Here is a 25,212-nt window from a genome sequence, read left to right as displayed (position 1 = left end):
GTTATTAGGAAAATTTCATATTCAACTAAATGGAGTAGACCTAACTCAAAACCCATGCTTGCTCATTTTAAAGCAGCCTTCAAATGGCTGTAAAGTTTTTAAAAAATCGAAAAGCCCAAAGATCTATATCTCTCCTAAATGAATTTAACATATGTTTGTGATGCCCTTTATTTTTAAGTTTTTTTGTTTTGTTCCTTTTTATTTAAATTATTGTTGTGTTTCAAGTTATACTTACAAAATGTGTAAAAGAAATGTGACAAAAACTTGATATTTAATTCTGTAATTTTGAAAATTCAATAAAAATAAAAAAGTGCACTTTGCAGAAAAAAAATAATAAATAAATAAAAAAAGAGTACACTTGGCTCATACTTCTCAGATGCCCTCAGTAATAAAAAAAAAAAAATGCAATAAAAGTGTATAATTTGTTTGTAATATACAATCTGTTGTAGTTTATGTATAGGCCTATATATAAATATATAATAATAGTAAAAAAATACATTATATATATATATATATATTATTTATTTTTATTTTATTTTTACTATTATTGTTTAATTTTATTATTGTTTATTTCTTTTTGTGTTGAGCCTTCCATTTTTTTCAATGATAAAAAAATTAAAAAATAAATACACCTGGCTGCAGCATGCAGATCGGGGCGGGGCTGCACTTGTCATCCTGCCCCACACTTACTCCGATTGGCTCATTCATCTTTAATAGGCATATTGATAGAATATGTGTTCTTAGTTGGTGTAGGTCAGAGTAATGCATGGATTGATAAGCGAATGTCATCAATCCAGTTACAAAACTGTAAAAGAGAGGTGTCTAATGCCACACAAGATTCTAGACTGAGCACACTTATTCTGAGAATATGAGACAATTTCAGGTGTGTTTGCCAACTTAACTAGGGGAGACCGGGGACAGTTGCAACAGGCGATGGTTGCAACATTTTTCTCCAATCAGAAACAAGCTAGAGTGATGACACTCATACTGCACGAGATAGGTCTCACTGCAGAACCGCAGAACCATACGTCATAGCAGTGTGAGGACGACAGCGCCAGCCTAACAGTCTGATGCCGGAACCGCATACCATACATATCCACCTTACATATACCATACCTAAACCTACCCATCTCCACCCCCTGACCCCTAAACCCACCCCTAAACCTACCCATCTCTACCCCCTGATCCCTAAACCCACCCCTAAACCTACCCATCTCTACCCCCTGATCCCTAAACCCACCCCTAAACCTACCCATCTCCACCCCCTGACCCCTAAACCTACCCATCTCCACCCCCTGACCCCTAAACCCACCCCTAAACCTACCCATCTCCACCCCCTGATCCCTAAACCCACCGCTAAACCTACCCATCTCCACCCCTTAGATGCTTTTACCCAGCCCACTTCCGGCATCAGACTATTAGGCTGGCGCTGTCATCCTCACACTGCTATGACGTATGGTTCTTCGGTTCTGCAGTTGGTTAATATTGTACTGCACAGACCCTCCCCCCACCAAGAAGACAGAGAAGACATATTCAACATCTGCTGCTGCATTTATTGAACAAAACTCGTTTTGGAGGTATGAAAGTAAATTTTTTCTTGAGATGTATTTTTGTCATACTGTCCTGACATTTTGTATGAATTAATCAATTCTTACTTATTTTCAATTATTGTTTGTTGACTTCTAAGTGACATGGTTAGCATGTGTCAAAGTCAGTGTGTCTAGCAGGCATATGATGTTCTGTCATGGCTGATAGGTTTGGGGACGGTTGCAACAAGTTAAAAATTGCATGCTTAATAAAAGTTTGTTGCATTGCAAATTGTTCAATTCTTCCTGTCTGACACTGAAATATGGAGAGATTGAATAGCATCTGTAACACCTGCACACTGAATCTATGTAGGCCTATGTTCTACACATAAACAAACAAAACTCAATAACTTTTATTTGATAAATATGACTAAATAAATAAATAATAGGCTACAATAATATTATTGTATAAATAAATAATTCTATATAGTAGGCCTAAAACAGTTAATATTTTCAGAATTCTATGCTCATTGAGACAAAAAGCTAAAGTGAATTAATTAAATTTAAGGTATTTTTAACATGTTGCAACCGTCCCATGGTTGTGTTGCAACTGTCCCCTGGTTTGGCGTCAGTTGCAACATCTGGCTCCTTCCATTCAAATAAATACTGTGAATGACATGTCATATGTAAACATCTTTAAATGGTATGGGTAATTAGCAGACAGATGCAAGTTTAATATATACAAATTTGGTTGGTCTAATAATAGTCCAAATAGTCTCTGAGTAACTGAGAGAAATGCAAAAAGTTTTGCATTCATCCCCGGTCTACACTTCCTCTAACTATAAGTGTCTTGTCAAGTTACTGATTCATTTCGTTTCTCATACTATGGTGATTTGAAATAATCAAAATATCATAAGTCATTTAATTCATAATTCATTCCTCTACCTGAAGACTTGACCCTTTTGCTATAATAAACCAATTCATTTTTTTAAATGTTATGGGGTTGTTCGTGCGTTAGCCTAAAAACCAGCTTAATTTAGCAAAACAGTCATTTCAGGCATGCACATTGCAAGTAATAGGCTAATTATTTTTTCCCCTTCTGTGCATTATAATTAAGGCCTTGTGAAACTGCACAGCTTTTCTAGTTTTTTAAATGACATATAGCCTACTCCTTCCTACACCAACTACGAACACATTTTCTATCATTTATGCCTATGAAAGACGATGGAACCAATCAGAGTATGTATGGGGCGGGGCGACACGTGCAGCCCCTCCCCAAGTGCAGCCCCGCCCCGATCTGCAGGCTGCAGCCAGGACCTTCTCAATGATTTTCCCGACAACAAACAAGAGAGATTATTGCAGTTTTGCTCTCTCGCGAGTCACACAGGTGTGAGCTATTTTCTTTCTAAGTTTGTGGAAGCCATTTATTAGGCAACATAGGTAAGCATCACGCTTTCATATGATCATCTTATTGTTAAATGCAACTTTTAGGAGTCATTAAATCAAATTTTTGAATGTCTTTAAATCTCAAATGTATGAATATTTTAGTCATTTGAGCACCTTTTTGTAGTTATCAACTGAGATGTCTGTTACAACAGAGATCAGAGCAAAACTTAAGTTATGTGTTGGTCTATCGTTTGCATTGTTCATATAGCCTAACCGTTTAGGTCTAGGGTATATGTTTTAAAAGTAAATGGTCTATTGTGCTTTTATATGACGAATAAATCTGGTCTACATACAGTAGCATTTTGTAGACAGCTAAGCAACGAATAATTGTTTCATGAATTACAGTTTTACGTTTTGTTTTGTTTTTCATATAGCCTATTAGGCCTACACAATTTGATTTTGTTCATATTCTTAAAGGAAAACTGTGTTATGCAAAAATGACACCCCCTTGATGTCTGTTATACTGGCCAAAGAATGAGCTAATTTGCAAACAGAAAAATTTGTATTGACCTTTTTGAATGAGCTCAGTTTAATTCACTGCCACATCTTCGCCATACAACACTAAAATGCAGACATATTTTAATATACTTTAGATTTTTATTGATGGAGAATTCCCATGTAAAATGTTACATCTGAGAAGGCAGAATAGAGAAAGTGCTTTCAGATGATGTTCCGAATGGCAAAGCATTACTTTACTACTCAAACTCTGGCCTCCAGTGGACCAAATCAGAATTACATGTTAGTTGTATATTCCTTTTACTAGATGCAGTCTATCTATATCTGATGGCTTATAATTATTTACTAAATACCATATTCATTCTGTCATTCCAGGTTTGAAGGTACAATGATGAATCAATCCAATTTTACAGAGACCTCACCCGATTACAACTTATCTGAGGATGAATATGACTATGATTATGAGGATACGCCGCTCGCAAAATCTCTTAACATCATGTCACTCATAGTCTACAGTCTGGCTTTTGTACTTGGAGTGGTGGGAAACGGCATTGTAATTTGGGTAACTGGATTCAAAATGAAAAGGACAGTCAACACGGTCTGGTTTTTGAACCTTGCTGTAGCAGATTTCCTCTTCACTGCCTTCCTCCCACTCAGCGTGGCTTACACGGCTATGGGCTTCCACTGGCCTTTTGGCCAGTTCATGTGTAAATTCAACAGCACTCTCAGTTTCCTCAACATGTTTGCCAGTGTGTACATCTTGGTCGTGATCAGTGTTGACCGCTGTGTATCTGTGGTGCGTCCGATATGGGCGCAGAATCATCGGAATGTGAGCCGTGCTTCTGTGGTGAGCTTTGGAGTTTGGTTATTCGCCCTGGTGTTGAGCTCACCCTACTTCGTCTTCAAGGACACCGCACCCGACCACGACAGCCCAAACAAAATTAACTGCTTCAACAACTTTGCATTTTCCGATGACTATGAGAAACCAGAGGTGGTGGCGCTCCGTACTCTACGGCATAGAGCCATGATCATAACCCGTTTCCTCATAGGCTTTGTGCTGCCTTTTGTGATCATTGTTTCCTGCTATGCGGTCATCATCCATCGTCTCAGAAGAAACCGCTCAATGTCTGGCCGAACTGGACGTCCCTTCAAGATCATTGCTGCTGTGATCACTGCCTTCTTCCTGTGCTGGGCTCCGTACCATATCCTGGTGCTTATTGAGATGGTACACCACATGAGAGCTGAATTCAGCTACAGCCTGCAATATGTCACCACTGTTGGAATTCCCATTGCGACCAGTTTGGCTTTCCTAAACAGCTGCCTGAACCCATTGTTGTATGTTTTCATGGGACAAGACTTTAAAGACAAGGTGCGCAAGTCTATCCTGAAGGTTTTGGAAACGGCTTTCACAGAGGAAGTTTCACGCACAAATACCTGCACAAATTCAATGCCCACCATTCGTAACAAAGAGAACGGGAGCAAGTCCTTCTCTGATGCGGAAGTATAACCGCATAACATGAAGCACTTTTTCTAAAGAAGGACTTTACAGAGTGTCTCATGCGGATTTAGCGTCATCATAAATAAAAGTGAGACACATTAACCTGAAGAAACTGGAACAAAAGAAATTCAGTTAGTTTGAAGCTTAAAATCAAAACACTGCCTTAATTGCTGTTATGGGGAAATAATTATTTAATGCAGAATTATTATTTACATTTGTGTGTGTACCTACTTAACCATATTTTGGAGACAAATTTGTACCCAGACGTGAGTTAAATCTGACAGAAACCCCCAAAACCTCCTTTTAAATACAATAGGTTTCCAGCATGAAGTATACCCATGAAGTATTTGACACACATAAATTGAACTTGGTATTGTATGCCATATATGAGCAATTTAAAAAGTTTTTCATGAATTATGCATGTGATGCAAGTCGCTTTTTTGTTATTTCTTTACTGTATTGTCTGCACATATTTTTTTATAAAGCATCTTTTATTTCATATTAAAAAATAGTATTAAGTTTATTGATGTATTTCAAAGATTAAATAAAGCTGAAGATGAATAAACTTCTTACACTGAAACAGCTTACACTGAAGTTCTGGATCTCCATAACATGACAGTATAATATATACTGTATATACAATATAATCAAAAACTAAACATTAATGCAATTAAATATTGAGATTTTGAATATTAGGACTCATTTTGTCATTTTAGATGGAAAGCTGTAATCGCATGCATGCTGTTTCTGTTCAACTCGATTATAGAGCAGGTCAGTATAAAATAAAATGAAAATGAAAAAGTAAACTGCAGGCAAAACATTTAAATGCAACAATACTTTTTAAGAATGGGAGATACTGCTGTTTCAATTTCCAAGAAAGAGAAAGTAAGTGCTATCACTTAAACTGTTGTTAACATTTCTGTAAGTGTAAGTTTTTTTTTAGCTGAAATCTTAACTCTCACAAGAGATTCATGAAAGATTATGGTCTGTTAAATTTCCGTTTTTGAAATGAGCACTAAGAGGTTCTAATTTACCTCTGACTATTTTACTATTCAGGTACAATGAGAGAAATGAGAATTTATGACACAATGTCTAGACTGTCACAACACTTGTTTGCTTGTTTTAAACACATAGTAAGAAGAAAAATGATGAACTAATACAGAGTGCAATGAGAACACTCACACTGAAGGCAATCCATTATCTGAATAGTGTGAAATATCTCATATTATATATTTAATAAGATATTTGATTTTATGAAATGTATTATTTAACTGGATATTTACTTGCTTTAATGGTAGTGTATTCTTTGTTCTCTCCACCTGTACATGACTTGTTCTTTTTGTATGCCCAAAACTAAATTATCCCTCAGGATTACGTTTCCAGAATTTAAGGTGGTACATAATATAAAAATGCATTCATGTCTTTTTTATCATTCCAATCTGAAGTTGATGGCCCTGGGCCTACCAATTAAACGGACCCTCAAGATCATCATGAATTACACTTTGATCAAGATATTAGACTATCTCACCGCTAAAAGCTGTTCTGTACTACATGTCCAGTAATCCATTTGGCAGTGTTTTTTTTTTTTTTTTTTTTTTTTTTTTTTAGAAGAATGCATGATTCTTCTGTCTTCATTTCAAATGATTCTGTTGTATTGAAAACGATTTAAGCACATATATGTAATTTAGTCACACAAAGTCATAAAGCTGCATAATTATATATCAAAAATAATTTACTGCACGCTACAAATGTCACACTGCATCACATACCAGTTTCCCAAAGTAGCCTATTTCATGACAACTACCCTCCTACACTGGACAGCACATGCAAGATAAAGATTTGAGCTTTCACAGAAAATAAAAGCTGTGCATTCTAGTTAGCCTCATGTTACAAAATCATCTTAAAGTGCTCCAGGACAGACAAACATATATACTATACAGTCCATAATGCAGAGCCAAGTTATCTGAAAAAAACTGGTTTAGATAACATGATTTAAATAGGCCTATTACATGCATGCACCCAATATGCAACAACAATGATTTATAGATTTCCCATAAAGTGCTCCCAGTCGCGCTCTATGCTCCAGTCCTGTAGGGGGCGGTAATGCAGCGAAGCCAACCTCACGCGAAGAAGAAGGCTAAAAGGAAGCTTTCGTTTATTCTTTCCCACCCGCTTCTGTTGCCTCTTTCTCAAGGATTTAGATCTCTTTGGGATATACAAGCAAATAATCTTGTGGACTGCTCAAAAAACGAAACAAATGTACGATAAACATTAAATTCACAAAGGAGCTCACTTCGCACAAAACAAAAAGGAAACGGAAAGTTGCTACTCGCGTTTGAACGTCTTCAGAGTGACATCTATTAACGTTACTCGACGAGGTAATTCGCGGAAACACGTGTTTTTTTTTCATTTGTAGATACTGTGTTATGAAAGCATGGAATTGTTTTTCTAAATTACGCATAAATAACAGTTTTGGTTTTACTTAGGTAGCATATACCTTCAATTAAATCAACTTTGCTAACGTAGCGTGTTGTTTAGGCTTGTAATGTGACGGTGTTGCGTCTGTAACGTTAAATCGTTGCTGTTTTTATTTGGTTTGAGACGTGAATGTTCCCATAATCTCCCTGTTCTTATAGATGTGTACATTTACCGCCAAATCACTTTTATTAAGAGAAAATGAACGTTAAGTTACATGTTTTCATTTTGAGATCGATAAGCTGGCTGCTGGTCGCTTTACTCATTTAGAGCCCACAATGCCCTCCTTAAATGAAATGAACATAAAATACATCAGAAATAACTTGTTGCTGCTCAAATAATGTAATTACCTGCAAAATATAAAGTCGAAACGAAGTAACTACACGTTTGGTCAAAATTTAGTGATGACCGAAGTTGTGTCTGGTCTCTCCAGCTGTGACGGAAGGGTTTAGCTCAACTATGCTCAAATTAGGAAAAAAATACAATGTTAAAGACTTTGAAGTGTTTTATTTTTATGTGTTCTAGATAAAATATATATTTTACTTTGGTAGGACAGCCGAGGTCAGTAGATTCACTTGCCACGAGTATTTACAGAAACCATCTTGTGAATATTTTCTCTCACTCTCTCATTGGTAATATTTGTTTAAATTTAAATGTACCATGGTAAACATGCTTATGAAGTTGCTTTGAATAAAAGAGCCTGTTAAATAAATGTAAGGTTAATGTAATTTTCATCATCTGTCTGTGTTGTGTAACTATCATTGTTTTTTAGCTCTTTATGAGGTTATATCTGTACTGCTATGTTGTGTTTCTCGTCTGTGCATGAAATTCTTTAAATCATCATGTAAGAAGTCACAATTTTTTAAAACGTTTTCTAAATAGGTCATTTGCCAGACCCTTGTTCTGTGTTCTATCATAAACCTGTACAAAGTTGTGTTAGATACCAGCTTTAATACCATTTTTGTGTTTTGTCTTTTTTTCTTTAGAAGTACTGTGTTGTTTTTGGTGTTCGCCCTGGCTGTAAAAAAGAGGGAGTGATCGCTTTTAAAACATCAGGATTGCAGTAAGTAAAAGTTGAACTGAGTACTATGTACTATGTACTAAAAACTATTTTTATTTGAAGAAATTCTGCATTACAGTGCACCTGGTTGAAATCTCATTCATCACTCATTCAAATCAGAAATGTAACAAGGAAGTAGCCTAAACAAAACAAAATCATTATAAACCCAAATAACATTTGAATTTAAAATGATGAAAGTTATTCATTTCTATCTCTTATTTATGCATGGTATCACAACCATCTTTTTTTTTAAAATAAAGCAAACTGTAAAAGTTTAGTAATTAACTTTGCATCATTCACTACAGACTTGCTTTCTGCTTGCTGAATCTATAAAAATTAGGCTATATATTGCATTATCTATCTATATTATAGAATAGTGTTTCTGCAATGTTACAAATTGGCATGCCCCTTTCAAGGTCACACCCCAGCAACTTGTGTATCATCATTCATCAAGAATTCAGAGTTTTATCTTGCTAGAGTTTATTGCTGTTTCTAAACCATGTCATCTTTCTACGGGGTGTCTGTTAGATCACATTGCTGGAGTAGAGAGCAGAGCACAATGTATTTTTCTTCACGCGAGAAACTGAAAACGTAACTGAAATTTAAAACTGTTAAAAGAAAAGGCTCTATAAACTGTTGCATAGATATAATACTCTAAGCATCCCTTTGTGCTTTGAACTTTCCAGTGCGAAGTGCTGCGTGCTGTGACTCCATGATTCTTCAAGCGCATTATTCTGCGCATGGGATGTGCATAAGCGCTTTGCCAGTCTATCAGTGCCTTTGTCTCGTATTATAATACTTTTGCGCAATAAAAGATTATTAACAGGGCAGAACAAGATAGGCTATCATATGTTGTTGCCTCATTAAAAAGCTGCGCTGTACATTTAAAAGAAATGTCTTTTCATTTTATAGTATATATAAATAGTATTTACTTGTTTTTCATCAATGTATTTTATAATACAGAGATCGATATGGAACATTTTACCTTTTATTTGTTCCCCGCTAAATTATTTTTTTCACTAAATGTTCAGTTTCTATAAATTTACTGTGCACTTATGATTTTTCTAGATAAACTTTTGCTGCTGAATCATCCACTCACCTAATTTATAATAGTATTTTTTCAAAAAAGAGCAAGTGACAAATATCGGAATCGGACAATAATTGCTTGTTAAAATCGTTATCGTATCGGCCAAAAAAAATCCTATCGGTGCATTCCTAGTTCACTCCGTTAAAGGAGAACTCCGGTCAATTTTAACATTGAGCTCATTTTTTTGTACATTTGGAGTGCTGTCAATACAGAGAACAACGACAAAAAACGGTGTTGCCTACACCGAGTTATTCTATTTTTAAAATTTGCACCCTGTTGACTTCAATAGGGCAAGTAGTAAGCCTGCTTTTTAGCCTCTTAACATCCTTTAAGTGTCATTACAAGTGCACAGAAAATGTGAGTGATTCCTTCCGAGTGAACACGAGTGAATCTGACTGCAGTAGATGTTAGAGATATTAATAAAAACGAAGTTAATTCAGTCAGCGCTCATACCTTTGTTTACATCCGGTTTTCGGTGGAAAGCCATAGTAATCGATTGTCGAGTTCACGCGCGTGATCATTGGTAACTAAACCTATGCGCGTGAACTCGACAATCGATTACTATGGCCTTCCACCGAAAACCGGATGTAAACAAAGGTATGAGCGCTGACTGAATTAACTTCGTTTTTATTAATATCTCTAACATCTACTGCAGTCAGATTCACTCGTGTTCACTCGGAAGGAATCACTCACATTTTCTGTGCACTTGTAATGACACTTAAAGGATGTTAAGAGGCTAAAAAGCAGGCTTACTACTTGCCCTATTGAAGTCAACAGGGTGCAAATTTTTAAAATAGAATAACTCGGTGTAGGCAACACCGATTTTTGTCGTTGTTCTCTGTATTGACAGCACTCCAAATGTACAAAAAAATGAGCTCAATGTTAAAATTGACCGGAGTTCTCCTTTAAGGTCAGACGTCCGCGAGTAAAAAAACGAACGCACTGGAGAACTGCTTTATAGTAGAAACTGAAGTTGTAATTCTGTAATTTTTTTCATATTTAATTCTGTAAAGTTGATTTTAAGCAATCTGTTTTATAAAGTACTATTTAAATAAATGTGCTGCTTCGAAGTTGTCCTTCTGAGTATAGAAGCTACAGGGTCACCGCGAGTCCTTAAAGTCTTAAAATAAGTTTGATCAAATTTAGTTTGATCTTAAATGGTACAAGAAAAGTTAGTTGCACTTTATTTTACAGTCCTGTTCCGCATGTACATTAGGGCTGTGAGATATGGAAAAAAACCTCTATCACGATTTTAGTTCTAGGAGCTCCTTTGGGGGAACTAAATTAGCTCCTACTTCAGAGTAGGGTCTAACCCAGCACAATAGGAACTATCAGTGACGTTAGTGTATACTGACCGAACGCATGCGAAACACCAGCACCTGCCATTTAAAAAAAAGTTGTGTACGTACGCACACAGATTATAGCCTTCATATTTACTCCACAAACTAACTCTACGAAAGTGGAAAACATTGGTAGAAGGCCTTCTGAAGCAAAGCGACCCCAATAACTAGCTTCCGGCAGACGGCCTACGCAAGTCGACTTATGCCAAGCCATCAAGTATCATTTTCTTAGGAAATTGTTTAAAGCCTAACATGTGAGGTTAATCTATTTATAAAACATTTACTTTAAATCAGTTTGTCATTTTACTGTTTAATGTTACCATATACATTACCCTACCCTTCTCATACAATATACATTTTTTTGTGCAGGTCTTAAAAAGCCTTAATTTTGATATTAAAATAAATGCAGATACCCTGCTTTTACTGTAAAATGCTTTGTGAATTACTTTTAGATTAAAAATGTTTGGGACCTAAAATTATGAGCAACTTTTAGCCTTTTTTTTTGTGAATATGGCCCGTGGTTTGTTAAACTGATTTATCTTAGTCTCTTAAACAGTGTAAGGAAAACAGTTTTTTCGTTAATATGATGGTTCAGAAACTTCTGAATTCTGCTCACTGCAAAAACCCTGGAGGAAGCAATTGTGTAGCATGATCCCTGATAGTTTTCTTTGTTTAAACCTGGTATTGAGATGTGTTTTGGACGATCGTATCAAAAGTAGGCGAGGAAGACACATTCCTGTTTACACCTGGTGTTTTAATCTGTCTCTTTTGTCCACTTTTAACCACTTCTGTCCTGATTTCTTTGAGAGGAGGGTTTATGGGTGGGTAAATGTATGGGATTTCTTTGATCTTTTGATCTAATGGACGAAGTAAGCTTGCACAATTTATATATGAATGTGAAAGAAGTCGACGGAAAAACATACGGAGAGCATCAACTTTTGTTTTTGCTCTGATATGCCTTGAAGTGCATGTTAGAAATCAGGAATGGTGAGAGAACATTGTGCTTGGTACGTTTTTCGCCTTCAAACCAAACTTAAATCTTCAGCTGACAAAGTTCAAATCCGTCTGGCTAGCGTGCTTCCCAAAATGTTTTTGCATTAGGTCAGTAGGTGGAGAAGCAGTCTTTTGTGGTTGTTCGAAAGCATTCTACAACATGAACGTCTATACGAAAGCAATCCGGTCAAATTAGTTTTTGAATACCTCTGGAAGTAGTATAACTTGGACAAGCTCAAATCATTTTTAGACCCCATTTACACCTGTATAAGTGGTGTCCACTTGGGATTGTATTGACGAAAATGCTTCTTTCAGGTGTGAACAGGGCATTTAAGGCCCTTTCACAGCAATTGTGATGTGAAAAAGATAACTGAATTGCAGACAAATGATCCATTCACACCAAGAGCAAAATGATTATCCTAAAGTTATTTTATATTTCAGCATTTATATTTCCTTTTGCGTTTTGATTAATTTTGAGGAATATAGTATGTTTTTTGTGAGAATTGTAAAGAGCACCATTGAAATCTGCCTTTGCATATATTGTACTGCTAGTTCAAATTAGTTTTCTCCATTTTGTCCTTATCTTAAATTAAGTCATTAAATTACTTTCTCAATCTTGTGACAGTCCTAATTTTAATTTTATAAAAACAAAACATTTCAAAGGATGTGTCTAAAGAGTGTTTCACCATTTGATTTATGTAAGTGTAGTGCAGAATTGTGACAAGAATATTGGAGATAAATTGTATCTCACATAGAGCTGTGCGATATAGCTAAAAAATGTATCACAATATAACATTTCAAATCGTTCGGTATTGATAATGACATTTTTTTATAATCATTTTTTTTTCTTTTTTTAAAGAAAAGTTTGAATTTAAACCACTGTTGTTTTTTTGTCTACATTAAGGCAAATAACAAATTATATTAGTTTTAGCAGTCAAAAATAAAATGTAAACAAAAATATCTTGGTCTTATTAAGATAAAAAAGTAAGTGTTAAACTCTTGAACTTAAAATGTTACAAAATGTGTTCAATGTAAAAGTGTAAACGAAGAACAATCAAGGCAAACTTTGAGGTACAGTAGATCAACATCTGTAATAAGTAGGGGTGTAATGGTTTACAAAATTCACGGTTCGGTTCGATACGACACAGTGGTGTCACAGTTCGGTACGTTTTCGATACAGCACAAAGAAAGAAATGCCAGAGAAAGTTCCTTTATTTTTTAAAAAATATATATTTATTAAATGAAAAATAATTTTTAAATGCGTGTCTGTGCATTTTCCTACGTCTTGAAACTTTTAGTTTTATCTTTGAAGGATGAATAATGTTTTGGTCATCACATTAAAAATAACATTTAAATATGATATGATAATATTAGAGTTTTGAAGTGCTGGAAAAAGATATGTGACATACTTGAAAGCATTTTACTATTCCTGCCAAACTTCCATGGTTACAGTTATTATTACTACATGAAATTTATGGTGAATGTTAGGGCTGTGATGGTGGCAGTTTTTTACCACCGCGGTGGTAATAGACCAACTACCCGTGATGTTTGGGGGGTTGTTTTGAAATAAAAATATAATAGCCTAATGAACAAGGCTTAAACATCTATTTCGTAACAGACATATGTGTTTATTTGAGCATTTTCGTCAAAGAAACAGACAGTTTGCCTGTAAAGCATTGAAAAAATATCAGTAAATAATGGTAACTTAAATAATATAAAGTTAAATATAAATAAAAAATTGTTTTATATTTCCACACAAAGATGAGTCATATGTGACCCTGGATCACAAAACCAGTCACATGTCGCACTGGTATATTTGTGGCAATAGCCAACAATACATTGTACGAGTCAAAATTATGGATTTTTCTTTTATGCCAAAAATCATTAGGATATTAAGTAAAGATCATGTTCCATGAAGATATTTTGTACATTTCCTACCGTAAATATATAAAGCATTTATTTTTGTGAGTGAATGCAGCACAATCACAAACACAAATGGACAACTTTAAAGGCGATTTTCTCAATGTTTCGATTTTTCTGCACCCTCACATTCCAGATTTTCAAATAGTTGTATCTCGACCAAATATTGTCCTATCCTAACAAACCATACATCAATGGAAAGCCTATTTATTCAGCTTTCATAAAATGTATAAATCTCAATTTCAGAAAATGTACCCATGTGACTGGTTTTGTGGTCCAGGGTCACATATAGCCTATAAGCCTACCACTCTGCGCTTTAAGAGGGAGGTGGGACACAAGCAGGAAAGAGACCATCAATCTTCTGATATCTTCATGTTTTCTACTTGTTGTAAAAGATCTGAAGAACGAATTTTATCTCCCACAAGGGCAAGGCATTTAGGGTATGTTTGATTTTGCGCTGCCAGAGAAAGCGAAACTAAAATCATGCGCGTGTGTGAAACGCGGTTTACGAATAAACTTAATGTGCCTTACCATATCTAATAACAAGCACAAACTGTGTTAAAAGGGTGGTTGATTTATTATTTCACTTTTCTAACTTTTAGTTGGTGTGTAATGTTGCTGTTCGAGCATAAACAACATCTGCAAAGTTACAACGTTCAAAGCAAAGGAAGATATTTGCTTTTAAAGAAAACGTTTTTTAAGAACTACAACAAACGGCTGGTAGGAGTACACGACATTCCTCCCAGGTTAGTAACGTCACTAACCCTCAAATTTACATAAACCCCACCCCCTGGGAACATGCAGTCCATGTTGAGAAGAGGAAGAGTAGTTGTAGTAGAAAACATTTGTGAGTCTGCTCAAGCTGTCGCATCCGTCTTTTCACATTCAAATACAGTACGTAACACATGCAATACAGTACGTAACACAAAAGCCATAGCATGTCACTCTGTAGGCATCTTACAACAGTTCCCACACAAGTGATTTTATAGATTGAAGATAGTTAACTACACATCAGCAACATAATTCAACTAACCATTGAGAAATGTCCCATTGCATTCTACATGTCAGCCTCTCCATCATTGTCAGACTCCAGTTTAAACATAAAAGGCAGTTTCTGACATTTTAGTGCTTGTCTGTTTGAGGTAATCGGAGCTGCTAACACAAGCTCTTGAAGCTCCGCCCTTTGTGCTGGGAGCAGCAGCTCATTTGCATTTAAAGGGACACACGAAACAAGTTTTTACTGACCCTCAAAAAGGGATAATTTTAACATGCATTTTGAGCTAAAAGTTCACATACACACACACTGGGGACAACAGAGACTTATTTTACATATTGTAAAAAGGTGCATTATACCACCCCTTTAAAAAGAATTTGATGTGCAAGTAAAAAGGTAGACCATCTGTCCTACAGCGTTTTTCTACTTTACGACAATAAAGAATATGAATATAATAGACTTAATTAAACGTGAACCAAGGAAGTAATGTTTATAATCCCCTTCGAAAATGGGTGAGACGTGAGTGAAGATTTGGCAAAAGAAACAAGAGATTCCATGTCCATTGGAATAACAAATGGAATATTGTTAAATTAGCTGATAATCGGGTAACCAGATCGCAAACCAGAATACAAAGCTGACAAAGCTTAAATTTATGGGCTCACGCACAACTCTCTCAATGAATCCAAATGTTTCCATGGCTGTGATGTAACATTTAATTGCTAACCTATTTATTTTGTAAACAAAGCTTTGTGCTTCACTAGTGTCATAATATTCATGTAAAACAGCATTCACATACAAAAAATGTGTTTTGGCGTACCACCGCCAGTGATACTTGGCCACCACGATGGCGCTTTACAACCGCGGTGGTGCGGTTGCCAAGTTTACCGGCACAACCCTAGTGAATGTTGCTGATCTGTGGACTTAAAGCCTACAACTGGTTCATTCATGGCACAATGTTTCTCCTGGGCCCGTATCCCTAAAGATTCTGAGAATCCTCTCAGAGAGCTCCTAACTTAACCTAAAAATTCCTTGCCAGGAGTTTTAGCTTAGAAGTGATTCCAGAACATTTTCAGTGAACTCTGAGCAAGGAATGGATGGAAAATCCTATCTTAGTGAGGAGGTGTGGTTGACCCCGTTGCTAGGTATGAGTCATCATTTCAAAAGCCGTGATTGGTTGATCCTACAAGTTTGATGAAAATGAACTTTTGGTGATAATGAGCAAAGGATGTACCCTCAAATCAATAAACATAATTATACACTCTAATCTTATGCAGACTGTAATTGTAAATAATATTTCACATTCAAGAAAATATCTGGAAAATGAATAGTAAGCTGTAGGGGTTATAGCCTAACATTAGAATCTAAAATATGTGAAAACTTAAGCTCATTACACCCTGTTCAAATAATGATTCGTGTCTTATTTGCTCATATTAATATCCTAGCTGGCATATTTTGTACTTTCACTCCCATATGGACCCCATTGAAAACAAGATGGCCTATCTCAAGGGGCTGTCCTTAATGAAGTAGAAATTGCAACGTTACAACTCAGTGTGGTCTTAACGAGGGTAACACGGCTCAGCTTTTATCAATGTCTGTGATTGCTGGCTGGTCTATTTATGAAGGCTTGTTAAAAAATAAAATAACAAACATGATTCCTGCACGATCCAATCTGTAGCATCTCAATAATTCCCTGTCATCCAGTGTTTGCAGGACATCTCTCCTGCCTCCTCTGTTGGCCATTTTGTGCAGCTGCTTAGGGGAACTCCTAAGCCACTAAAAGTCCTCTTCCCTGCTCTTAGCAGATCTCGCCTTAGGAGCCCTTTTAAGCGCTAGGAATCTTGAGGAATAGCTTTTATATTAACTGGGATTTTCGTGTCACTTTTAGGGGAAATTCTAAGAAAACGTCATGACTCTGAGAATTTTCTTAGAATTTGGCCGCTAGGAGCCACTTTTTGCACAAAAATTCTTTAGGGATACGGGCCCTGGTTTCCACATCAGCGCTGTTTGATCCGTTAATAACAGAGAAATTCTCACTAGATCTCGCAGCGATGTTATTACTTCAGTGGCAAATTCAAATGCATTCTTTACTGGATCTCTTAGCGCTGTGAAGTAACAGTGGCGCTTGATCAAGATCGGCACACGCTGCTCTGGCATTGGTCCAAACTGATAAATGGTCTGTGAAGCACAAAATAATGAGTAGCGCAGTTTCGTTCCGCTTTCATTACATTTGGGCAACGGCAATTTTGGTCGCACCGGTTTGTAATGCATACTGAACCGAAAGCCTCGTACCGAACGGTTCTATACGAATACGTGTATCGTTACACCCCTAAGACAATACAAACTAGGGATGGGCATGATTAATCAATGATCGATAATTGATCATTAAGAATTTCGTCGATCACGTTAATTTATTATCAATTAAACTAATGCAAGTTGCGTAGCGTAGTGTGAGTCTTGAAGCAATTAAATGAATTTCACTGTGTGGCAGCAATTAAACATTTTACCACCCAGGGGCAATATTTGACGCAATACTCAGTTACCTGCGAGTTTCTGTTTTAATTTCAAAAGAAGAATCAGGAAGAGGTCACGGCGAAGTGTGGCGTGGGACCATTTTGATTTAAAAAAACAACTTCGTTCAGCGCGGAGGTACCTGTGCATCACAGCAACGTCAGTCCCCTCAGACCGGGTGTTTTCGGCGGCTGGACTGATGGTCATCAGGTTGTGCTCGCGTCTGACCCCAGATCATAACATGCTTATCTTTCTCAACAAAAATCAGTAGACTGGTGCAGAAGTTGTATGTAAGTTACTAGTTATTTTTTATGAGGCTTTGAGTAGCCTAAAGCCGCTTTCCGACCAAGTAGTTACAGGAACTTAGTTCTAGGAACTGTCCACTTCTAAACAGTTCTAAGAACTACTCTCGCCCAAACTCGGTTTTGCTGTTTGCGTTCGCACTGGCCAAGTGGCCATAGGAACTGGTAGGAGGGGTAAGGGAGTGACGCAAGCACGGTGACGTTTATTTTGACTGCGCGACGGACCTTTATTTTGGCGGCGCTGAGAGTGCCAGAGCAAACAATGCTCGCATTCTCTGTGTTTATTAGTTAGCGATCTGTCTAACAGAACTGTTTAATATCTTATCAGATAGAACTGTTATAGAAAGTAGACAGTATATGAAAAAAGGTTATTAGCCTATGCCGTGTGGTTGATGTCCAGTGTTGCTATCTGGGCAGATAAACATAAACTGCAAGAGATATTGGGATGTCAATGTGGCAACGCAATCTGGCTGTTTAGATCTCATTGGTTGTTTGCTTGTCAATGGTAGCATGCTGATTTATCAAAACATCCGATAGGCTGTTTAAGATCTACGGGTGATGCGCGCGCTTTTTAATGAAAATATAGTTTTATAAATCGCGTTACACGTTTTGCTTAAGCATTTATCATCTTTTACATCTTGTTGAATTTGCATTAAATTCCTTAGTAAATGAAAAAATAAGGTTAAAAGATTAACACAATCGTGATTAATTTAAAGTTTTGTTTTATTATATATTAATTGCACAGTATGTAAGAGTTTGATTCAACAATTTATATTACAATATATTTATATTACAATCTTTGTGAAATATACTGAATATATTTCATAAACATAGACATTAGTTGATTTCTGCAACTAATTTCTGCTGTTTACTGATCTCATTTGCAAGTAACAGAATCAATATTCCTTAAAGGAACACTCCACCGTTTTTTTGAAATAGGGCTTATTCACCTTCTTTCCTACATTTAGATAGGTGGGCAAATGCATTTTTGTCTCAGTCCATGGATTGTTTTAGTTTGACAGGGTCGGCGCGAGCTTAGCTTAATGAATGGAATCCTTTGTTGCCAGCTAGCATGTCCTGAGTAAAAGTGATCAAAAAAAAAAAAAAAATTACCCCACCTAATTACTTCTTGTGGCCTACGTATTCACAACGAGTACAAACAGCGATGCAGATTAACACTAGGCGATTTCCTAGGCAGATATTGACTTGGGACTATAGCCGACTTCTATCAGATAGAACTGTTATAGAAAGTAGACAGTATATGAAAAAAGGTTATTAGCCTATGCCGTGTGGTTGATGTCCAGTGTTGCTATCTGGGCAGATAAACATAATCATGTTTGGCTTGGTCCCCTCAAAGTTGCGTTGGATTTTCTCTTCAGCATAAAGGTTTAGAGACCCATCTATCACTGTTTTCCATGTTTAAACTTTGTATAGTTAGTTTATGGAGTAAATATATAGGCTATAATCTGTGTGTTTACATTCTAGCTGTTTTAAAAATGGCGGGTGCTGGTGTTCCGCGTGCGTTCGGTCAATCAGCGTACACTAACGTCACGGGTAGTTCCTATAGTGCTGGTTTAGACCCTACTCTGAAGTAGGACCTAAATTAGTTCCTACAAATGGAGTTCCTAGAACTAAAATCGTTCCTAGTTCCTGCGGTGCGAACACGCCAACATCCGGGTACTTTAGCCAATAGTTCTAGGAACTGTGAAAAGGTTCCTCCGGTCGGAAAGCGGCTTATATTAGGGGGAAGCACAGGCGAAGCACTGCTACTTGGGCGCAGAGATATCACGCAACACATGAAATCCCACAACTTGTGAATACAGGTATAATATGGGTTGATCTATACATGCGTCATGTTTAAAATAATCACTTACTCTGTGGACAGCTGTCCATTTGGTCCAATCGGCGTGGGGTGTTTTTTCCAGTTCACTTTATCACACCGGAAAAGAAAATCGAGTACTGCAGGATGGATCAACGCCGTGAAATCCTCGGTAGCTGTGACACAACTGCGGGCACGCTCATCTTGATCTGACGCGTTGAGCCTGGTCATCGATGGCAGTACCTTGTCCCACTCGCCACAGCACAGACACTCTATTTCAGTCGGCATAGATTGGCATATTCCCCCACATTCACACCACCAGTTCGTGTTGGCTCTCATCCTCACGTCCTCAGGCTGTTGAGCAATCGCAACCTCCTCCTCCTCCTCCTGTCATTCTATTTCCAAAGCAAGCAGCTGATCTTCTGAAAACTCTGGTTCATAGAGGTATGGTTCTGGATCTTGACTGTCTGAGAAGTCACCCTCTTCGTCTCTCACAAAATCAGCCATGTTCATCGCCATTCATGTACTGTAGGAAAAATAGCCAGCTACTATTCATGCCGGTATGTTGACGGAAGTCGTGGGATTTCATGTGTTGCGTGATACAGTGAGGAAAATAAGTATTTGAACACCCTGCTATTTTGCAAGTTCTCCCACTTGGAAATCATGGAGGGGTCTGAAATTGTCATCGTAGGTGCATATCTACTGTGAGAGACATAATCTAAAAAAAAAAAAAATCCAGAAATCACAATATATGATTTAACTATTTATTTGTATGATACAGCTCCAAATAAGTATTTGAACACCTGTCTATCAGCTAGAATTCTGACCCTCAAAGACCTGTTAGTCTGCCTTTAAAATGTCCACCGCCACTCCATTTATTATCCTAAATTAGATGCACCTGTTTGAGGTCGTTAGCTGCATAAAGACACCTGTCCACCCCATACAATCAGTAAGAATCCAACTACTAACATGGCCAAGACCAAAGAGCTGTCCAAAGACACTAGAGACAAAATTGTACACCTCCACAAGGCTGGAAAGGGCTACGGGGAAATTGCCAAGCAGCTTGGTGAAAAAAGGTCCACTGTTGGAGCAATCATTAGAAAATGGAAGAAGCTAAACATGACTGTCATTCTCCCTCGGGCTCCATGCAAGATCTCACCTCGTGGGGTCTCAATGATCCTAAGAAAGGTGAGAAATCAGCCCAGAACTACACGGGAGGAGCTGGTCAATGACCTGAAAAGAGCTGGAACCACCGTTTCCAAGGTTACTGTTGGTAATACACTAAGACGTCATGGTTTAAAATCATGCATGGCACGGAAGGTTCCCCTGCTTAAACCAGCACGTCAAGGCCCGTCTTAAGTTTGCCAATGACCATTTGGATGATCCAGAGGAGTCATGGGAGAAAGTCATGTGGTCAGATGAGACCAAAATAGAACTTTTTGGTCATAATTCCACTAAACGTGTTTGGAGGAAGAAGAATGATGAGTACCATCCCTAGAACACCATCCCTACTGTGAAGCATGGGGGTGGTAGCATCATGCTTTGGGGGTGTTTTTCTGCACATGGGACAGGGCGACTGCACTGTATTAAGGAGAGGATGACCGGGGCCATGTATTGCGAGATTTTGGGGAACAACCTCCTTCCCTCAGTTAGAGCATTGAAGATGGGTCGAGGCTGGGTCTTCCAACATGACAATGACCCGAAGCACACAGCCAGGATAACCAAGGAGTGGCTCTGTAAGAAGCATATCAAGGTTCTGGCGTGGCCTAGCCAGTCTCCAGACCTAAACCCAATAGAGAATCTTTGGAGGGAGCTCAAACTCCATGTTTCTCAGCGACAGCCCAGAAACCTGACTGATCTAGAGAAGATCTGTGTGGAGGAGTGGGCCAAAATCCCTCCTGCAGTGTGTGCAAACCTGGTGAAAAACTAAAGGAAACGTTTGACCTCTGTAACTGCAAACAAAGGCTACTGTACCAAATATTAACATTGATTTTCTCAGGTGTTCAAATACTTATTTGCAGCTGTATCATACAAATAAATAGTTAAAAAATCATACATTGTGATTTCTGGATTTTTTTTTTTTGATTGTCTCTCACAGTGGACATGCACCTACGATGACAATTTCAGACCCCTCCATGATTTCTAAGTGGGAGAACTTGCAAAATAGCAGGGTGTTCAAATACTTATTTTCCTCACTGTATCTCTGCGTCCAAGTAGCAGTGCTTCGCCTGTGCTTCACCCTAATATAGTCCCAAGTCAATATCTGCCTAGGAAATCGCCTAGTGTTAATCTGAATCGCTATTTGTACTCGTTGTGAATACGCAGGCCACAAGAAGTAATTAGGTGTTTTTTTTAAAATGTATCACTTTTACTCAGGACATGCTAGCTGGCAACAAAGGATTCCATTCATTAAGCATTTGCCCACCTATCTAAATGTAGGAAAGAAGGTGAATAAGCCCTATTTAAAAAAAATAGTGTATAACTATGCAAATCTGTGATATTTAAATGTTAAAGGAACACTCCACCGTTTTTTCATATTAAACTGTTATTCCCTTAACTAAGACGAGTTGATACATACCTCTCTCGTCTCAGTGCGTGCACTCAATCGCTCTGGCGTGCGGCGACACTTTGATAGCACTTAGCTTAGCCCAGTTCATTCATTAGGATCCAAACAGAGATGAAGCTAGAAGCGACCAAACACCTCCACGTTTTCCCTATTTAAATACAGTTACACGAGTAGTTACACGACCAAGTATGGTGAGACAAAATAAAACGTGGCGCTTTTCTAAGCGGGTAAAAAGGATAACTATAATGTATGGCGGAATAGCACTTGGGAGCACTTCGACTTGGCGCAGTAAAAAGTCACGTTGTTTCTAATGACAGAAGTGAGTGGGAGAGGATTTTTCAGGAGTGATGATATTACTGCGCCAAGTCAAAGTGCTCCCAAGTGCTATTCCGCCATACATTATAGTTATCCTTTTTACCCGCTTAGAAAAGCGCCACGTTTTATTTTGTGTCACCATACTTGGTCGTGTAGGCTAACTGTATTTAAATAGGGAAAATGTGGAAGTGTTGGTCGCTTCTAGCTTCATCTCTGTTTGGATCCTAATGAATGAACTGGGCTAAGCTAAGTGCTATCAAAGTGTCGCCGCACGCCAGAGCGATTGAGTGCACGTACTGAGATGAGAGAGGTATGTATCAACTCGTCTTAGTTAAGGGAATAACACAGTTTAATATGAAAAAACGGTGGTGTTCCTTTAAACAATACAAATTTAATCTCTTTATTTACCACTGTTTTTGCTGCTTAACTTTATGATCAAATTCAACCATATAAACAAATGACTTTAGTTGAAACGACACTTCTGTTTCATATTTGTATTGCTAAAATAATTGTTGAACTTCTCCTGCTCTCTGTTCTTATAGAAATTGTTACTTTCACTATTTTGAAAGAAACAGTTTACTTTTTCAGGGGAATACATGAAGTGTTTAAGGAGCCTTGGTTTTTGATTGTTAGTGTTAATATATATTATTTGTTATATAAATGGCAATGGAACACTTTGGGCCCTGTTATTCATTTATAAAATTAACATTTTGTAATGTGCCAAGTTAAAAGTTTATCTGCATAATTTACAGTATTATCTGAGAGAGAGTTTCTTTCGTAAGTAAAATGAATATTATAACTAGGGATGTCCCGATCAGGTTTTTTTGCCCTCGAGTCCGAGTCCGAGTCATTTGATTTTGAGTATCTGCCGATACCGAGTCCCGATCCGATACTTAATACATTAAAAAAAAAAAAGAATAAAGAAGAGCGAAAAAACAGATCCAGGATGTTCCTTATTTTTTATTTAATTCACCTTATTTTAACATTCAACAACTCTGTTAACAAACAGAGCACTTCTGTGAGGTAGCTTGAACAATCAAGTAATACATAAATTCTTCACTTTTGGACTTTAGTGCAACAGTAAATATAAAAAAGTCTAATATATAAACAAATAGCACCTCAACTTAAAATACCCGGCAGGCATGTAAACAAATAAAAAATAAAAGTGCTACAGTGTTTGCAAAGCCAGTAATGTGCTTTTAGGAACTGCACTCCTAACTCTTACACCGGTTTCACACTGCACTGTTAGCAGAGCGTGCAGTGCGTATTTTTTTCGCCGCCCATGTTAACAGATTAAACCAGGCTTTAGAGCATTCACACCGCACGCAGAGGCGGCGCGGCAGTGCGTAGCAGAGCAGAGCAGGAGTGCCGCTATCGTTTCGGCGCCGAGTCTATTTTTGCTGCGCCGCTTTTGCTGAATTAAAGTGACAATACATTGATCATGGCCAAAATACACCGCAGTTTTATCCAAAAAGTGCATTGATGATATCTATTGTGTTTTAAACAGTCAATCAAATGACCAACAGCAATTTAAAAAGAAAACAAATGTCCAAAAACAAACTTGTTGCCATGACAATAAAAACAAAGATGAACAAAAAGTTATATGAAATTATTAATAAAATAAGCTTCTTGACAAGTCTTTATTCTTAAATGTATTTGAAAACGAAAAAAGCAATGCCAACTTATCCATTATAGAGTAGCCTACTCTGTCTGTAGCCTGCCCTACACAACCCGCGGTTCAGCCGCGCGTGACAAAAGCTGCCAGTGTGAAAGCAAAACGCGCGTGTCCTGCCCCTGCCCTGCTCACCATATGAACTGCTCCTGCGCTGCTTACAGTCTGCTAACGCGTGCAGTGTGAAACCGGCGTAACTCTGTGCCACCGCATAACTATAGATGTGTTAAAAAATAATGAGAATATATATACATATATATCCGAGTCCTGATCGGAAGGTAACGTCCGATTCCGATCGAGTCTGAAAACACGTGATCGGGCCCGATTTCCGATCACGTGATCGGATCGGGACATCCCTAATTATAACTGAAATGTACTAAAAGTAATCTTAATTGAGAGTCTAGATTCACAACAATTTGGGAAATCTATTTCCATACCAATCCCCAACACAAATACCACAATGGTTGTACATATGGTTCATTTAGGGCAGGGTTCACCAATCTCGGTCCTGGAGGGCCGCTGTCCTGCAGAGTTTAGCTCCAACCAGCTCCAACACACCTGTTTGAAAGTTTCTAGTATGCCTAGTGAGACCTTGATTGGCTGGTTCAGGTGTGTTTAATTGGGGTTGGAGCTAAACTCTGCAGGACAGCGGCCCTCCAGGACCGAGATTGGTGAACCCTGATTTAGGGCATGTAGGTGTTAAGTCTCAATGGATTATTTAAAAGTTGGAATTTTTATTTTATTTGATTTTTTTACATTTTCACTATTTCAATATCTTAAAGAAACATCAATTGCAACTACATTTATTTGTCTTACTTTTCCTCTCTTTTCTTTTTTTCCAGATGGCAATATCTGAATTGCTCGCCAGCACCTGAAACAAGGCAGGCCATATCTAATGAGGTTTACATCATTGCATTATGCTCAAAGACCACATTTTCCTACAGAATTTGGGAATTGATGATGATTGATATGACAAAGACTTTTAAGGATTGATTTTGAATCCTTTATGCAATTTTCTGTTTTAATGAAGTCAGAGTTGCCATTTTAGAGATGCTGTGAAGTTTTTTTTTTTTGTTTGTTTGTTTTTTGATTGGATGTTTAACTAATTTTATTTCCTGGAATATATTTCCAATAGTCCAAGTTATATTTTTTAAACATCTCGCATAATCATGTTCCCAGTTTCGTAAACCATTGAAATTTATTAGTCAAAAGAATCTACATTTGGCTTTGTCAGG

At 37.4% G+C, this 25,212-nt stretch overlaps 1 protein-coding gene across 1 annotated transcript; it reads left to right on the top strand.

Annotated features, from left to right (window-relative positions):
- The first annotated feature begins 2,850 nt into the window (after positions 1 to 2,850).
- Positions 2,851 to 5,506, top strand: fpr1 (formyl peptide receptor 1). Its single transcript, XM_079893797.1, has 2 exons — positions 2,851 to 2,966; positions 3,804 to 5,506. Exon 2 carries the CDS (start codon positions 3,817 to 3,819, stop codon positions 4,933 to 4,935), a length of 1,119 nt encoding a protein of 372 aa, XP_079749923.1. The 5' UTR covers positions 2,851 to 2,966; positions 3,804 to 3,816; the 3' UTR covers positions 4,936 to 5,506.
- The last annotated feature ends 19,706 nt before the right edge of the window (positions 5,507 to 25,212 follow it).

The sequence above is a fragment of the Squalius cephalus genome (assembly GCF_949319135.1).
Source record: "Squalius cephalus genome assembly, chromosome: 15".
NCBI lineage: Eukaryota > Metazoa > Chordata > Actinopteri > Cypriniformes > Leuciscidae > Squalius > Squalius cephalus.
Note: the sequence above shows the minus strand (reverse complement) of the source record. Positions and strands in the feature narration are given on the sequence as shown.